General features: G+C 58.8%; 3 protein-coding genes across 3 annotated transcripts; 1 reads left to right on the forward strand and 2 right to left on the reverse strand.

The window, feature by feature from the left end:
- Positions 1-146: 146 nt before the first annotated feature.
- On the forward strand, positions 147-1,674 carry EMIHUDRAFT_253546 (hypothetical protein; the record flags this gene model as incomplete). The annotated part of the gene is made up of 3 exons (XM_005783803.1): positions 147-994; positions 1,213-1,287; positions 1,524-1,674. The coding sequence occupies 3 exons, from the start codon at positions 147-149 to the stop codon at positions 1,672-1,674; spliced, it is 1,074 nt and encodes a 357-aa protein (XP_005783860.1).
- A 441-nt stretch (positions 1,675-2,115) lies between these two features.
- EMIHUDRAFT_253547 (hypothetical protein) lies at positions 2,116-2,579 on the reverse strand (the record flags this gene model as incomplete). The annotated part of the gene is made up of 2 exons (XM_005783804.1): positions 2,116-2,304; positions 2,451-2,579. 2 exons carry the CDS (start codon positions 2,577-2,579, stop codon positions 2,116-2,118), a joined length of 318 nt encoding a protein of 105 aa, XP_005783861.1.
- A 1,083-nt stretch (positions 2,580-3,662) lies between these two features.
- EMIHUDRAFT_253548 (hypothetical protein) lies at positions 3,663-4,112 on the reverse strand (the record flags this gene model as incomplete). Its single annotated transcript, XM_005783805.1, has 1 exon — positions 3,663-4,112. The coding sequence occupies one exon, from the start codon at positions 4,110-4,112 to the stop codon at positions 3,663-3,665; it is 450 nt and encodes a 149-aa protein (XP_005783862.1).
- Positions 4,113-4,248: the final 136 nt, after the last annotated feature.

The raw sequence follows: 4,248 nt of genomic DNA on the forward strand, positions 1-4,248 counted from the left end.
TAACAGTGTCATGTGCATTACACCGATATCGTTGGCCGCTTTTTGTATCGCGAGACCTCGAGAGAAGGCGGCCGCAGGTAATAATTGGCTTTCTTTTGGCGGGCAACCGCGCCGATGTTTCTTGCGATATCGGCCTTGTTGTGAAGATGGCCCTTGCGGTTCGGGACTGGACCGTCGCGCTGCTGTTGCTGGTCTTTGTGAGCGACTACGTAGACAGATTGCTCCTCAACCTCTTCCTCGAGCCCATCGGGAACGAGTTCAGCATCTCCGACTTGCAACGAGGCATGCTTAGCACCGCATTCATGATCTTCCATGCTGGCGGTGCCTGGCCCATTGCAACACTCGTGGAGCGTGTGCCCAATCGCGCGCCCCTGCTGGCGTCATCGGTACTCGTGTGGACCATATTCAGTGCAGCAACTGGTGCGTGCATGAACTATCCTCAGCTTGTTGTCTGCCGTATAATGGTCGGCATTGGTGAGGCAGTAGTCACCCCTGTGGCGCAGTCGCTGTTGTGTGATCTTTACGAACCGCACGAGAGGTCCACCCCACTTGGATACTATCTTGCCGGCATCCCGCTCGGTCAGCTCTTTGGTTACGTAGGTGGCGGCTTTGCGGCACAGCAGAGCTCGTGGCGCCTCGCGTTCTTGATGGTCAGTGCTCCAGGCATCGCCATTGCGGCCCTCGTACTTCACGCCCTCCATGAACCTCGCAAAGCCACCTTCGTCGCCACAATGCCCGCGGACCCGTCAGTGGCGAATGACGCGCAAACGCAAGGCGGTGGGTCACTTCGATACTTTCTGACCGCCATGACTGTCTCTCTATCTATCCCTGCGTGGGTGCTGATGCAATGCACACACCTTCTGGCTGCCGGAGCTCTACGCTCTGGGGAAGCGTTCACTGCATCTTTGCTCGCAAGGAGGTTCGGCCTGCCCGTATCAACGATTGGGAACGCCCTCGGTATCCTCGGCGGTATCAGTGGCATCGCTGCCATCTGGTGGGGATTTGTCGTCGATACCATCGGGCGTACCCTTGGCATGAGATACGCATTCGCACTCGCAGCATGCGGCGGTGCCATTGGCTCTGCTTGCGCGGCCATCGCATTTATCACGCGCGATCTGGGACGAGTCCTGGCTCTCGGGATCGTGAACGCCATTTGCTCCCCAGCTTGGCTCTCGCCGCTCTCTGCGGCGCTCCTGTACGCTGCTCCAACAGGCACTCGTGCTCTGGCGGCCTCAACCTCTTCTCTTGCCGCGGCCATTGGCGCGGCAATCGGCACGCCTTTGGTCGGTGGCCTCTCAGATGTCACGAGATGTGGCCATGCTAGCAGCAGCCGTAGTCGCGATGGCCCTCGCGATACGGGCCAAGTGGAATGTGACAGCATGCAAGATGTGAACGCGGATGCGCTCGGCCGTGCAATGTACTACGTGTGTGGCGTCCTTACCCTGCTGGCGCTCGGATGCTTTCTCATGGCGATCTGGCTTCTGCCCAGCGAGAGGGGCAGTACCTGTGGTCGTCGCTCAGAGGTTCATCAACTTCTTCACTGAGATGCAGCGTTTTATGATCATGCGGTGTTGGGTCTCAGTCATATACGATATAAAGACAAGTTTAGACAAGTTGGCCCACGAACCAGCGCCGCTGCCGACGGGCGACGGAGAGGCCGAGCCCGCGCCGTGAACGGACCGTGAATCTATGATACAGACGTGAAAATTGTGTAATGTGAATGAAGTCGACAAGTGTCTACGTAGTGTGCGGCTGCGGGGCGCGTGCGTAGCGCGTGGCTATGTGGGGTGTGAACCTCTGCTGGTGTCTGCTCACTGTTGTCTCTCCCCGTGTCCCTCCGTCTGGGTCGCGTTGGCATGCGCGCGTCGGAAAGAGCGACGGAGCTCCGCTCGCATCGCCGGACCCCGCTCCCCGGACGAGCGGACGTGAGAGCAAGAGCATGGACGTGAGGCCCACAGGCAGTATCAGGCTACAGGCAGGCAGGCCCCGTGTCCCTAAGCCTAACTAGATCGCTCGACGACGACGTAAACAGTTTAATTGCTACACCGCGTCCCAAGTTAGTTACCACAGCGTTGAAAGCACGAAAGTCGGAAGTAGCGCCGGCTTTAAGAACGCTCACGTCATCAACGCCCGGAATCCTCGGATCTTGCGACGCATTCCACTCATCTGAACGTCTGAGACTGCGTCTGCGAGTGCGATCACTGCCAGTGGCAAGTAGAACGTAGCAAAAAGTTTCGCCATGTTAGACTCTGGGCAGATGGCCATGCCAATGGTGGTCAACGTGATCGTGGCCCAGTAGAGGCCCTCGATAAGTCCAGAGACGTCGACGTAATCCAAGATGGCAAATACGGGTCCCAGGCCGAATCCGAGTGAATCGACGAACCATGTTGCATGTGTCAAGTGAACTAGCTAGCGAGGCCGTTGTGAGGCTCCCCCTCCATCCTACTCACATCCGATGGCCTCTCGCGGATTAGCGTGTAGAAGTGAAGCGCCATCCCTGTGAGCAACACCCCCACTGGACCGATGAGCGCGAGCGCGTACCGCCTATGATAATTTATCAGCTTATTGACCTCCTCCATGGTCAAGCTCGGATCGTTTGTGTCCACCTTGGCAGCACACAGCCGACGGCTGCCAGCAGCCTTTCCCGCCAGTCGCCACGAAGGAATGTCACAAGCGGCGAAAGTGCATCGAGCACGAGCGTAATGCCAATGAGGGCATAGACACAAAGTGAATGCTGCTTGCTAAGGTGGACGCTGGATGGAAGTCACCACAACCGACCGTGGTTGACGTAACCGTGAGAAAATACACCGTCTCAAGCGCAGACCACCCCTCGAGTAGATAGTAGACAAGGCAACCAAACCCACAGTAGAATCGTACAACAAAACTCCCTCGCACAGTAGAATACAGGCGTTCGAATCGAGGCTAGAAATGCGCAGATTACGTTGAACACATGAGCGATGAGCGGTCGTGAATGTGATGGCATCCTTGCGTGACACATGCGCTTCTTTCTTCAGGAGGGCATCACCCATCTCCGCTGCGAAGCGCTCAGCCTGCTCTCTTCACTTGATCATCCTTCGACTGCGCCGTCCGAGCTTGACCGCACCGGACTCGACTGTACCGGGCTCACTCTTTTCACTGGAATGTTTGGCGTGGCGCGCTGGCTTGGGCGGGTTAGCATTCGGCAGGTAGTACATGGGGCCGATGGGGGGGTGGGGTTGGCTTTGGGAAGAAGCTTGGTGGGCGTTGCTTGCATATGCGTCTGTGGCTACACTGAGCCTGGCTGTTCTTCACCTTCCTACCTCCAGTGGTCCTTTGCGTGTGCGCCTCTTCGCTTTCTTTTATTTGTGTGCCGGTGTGAGAGTGAGCGGCCAAAAAGGGCTGTGAGAGAGGCTTGTATTCTAAGGATTCTTTTATCTGGTACCTCTGTAATTCGCCGAGACCTAATCCCTCTGCCCACCCCCTCTGCCCCCCGAGTCGGGCGTAGGCCCCGACCCTCCCGCTCCCAACCCCGCCTCCCCTCTTTCACCGCGACACACCGGGCCAGCAAGCAGGAGCACACACACGCATGCGCGTCGCCGCAACGTGCCGCCTCTAGCGCGCTGGAGCAGCGGCGTGCTCAGCCGCCCTGCACTGCACGGAGGCCTGCTCCACAGCCTCGCGTGCTATGCGAGCAGCTCCATGCACTCCTGCACCTCGTCCTCGCTCTTGGCCGCGAGGATGCACAGCTCCAGCGGCGTGGGCGGGTCTCCCCCACCCTGCAGCGCGTCAAATCGCTCCATGCATTCGCGGACCCCGTCCTCCCCGTCCGCGTGCACAATGCACTCCTCCAGAGGGCTTGCACCGCTCAGGCTTGCACCGCTCAGCTCCTGAGTCCCGTCCTCCGCTGCTGCTGCGTCGTACTGCTCAATGCAAAGGGCCACACCGCCTTCGCCATCGGCATCGATGATACAACGCTCGAGCGCCGTGAGCGGCTCATCCCCGCCCGACTCAAGGTCAAATAGCTCAATACACTCCCTTACGCCGTCCTCGCCGTCAGCCTGCACGATACAATGCTCGAGCGACTCGAGGTCGGAGGAGACCGCGCCGGCAAAAGAGCCAGCGAGCGCGGTCATGCTGGGAGCAGCCGGCCTCCAGGCGAGGCGGGCCACCGCCCCGAAGGCGCACGGGGAAGAGCGCGGCTGTCATATACGGTACCGCTAGTTCCCGGGGCCAGGCGACTTTTTTTTTTTTTTTTTTTTTTTCCTTTTT

This window comes from Emiliania huxleyi (assembly GCF_000372725.1).
Source record: "Emiliania huxleyi CCMP1516 chromosome Unknown EMIHUscaffold_1767, whole genome shotgun sequence".
Lineage (NCBI taxonomy): Eukaryota > Haptophyta > Isochrysidales > Noelaerhabdaceae > Emiliania > Emiliania huxleyi.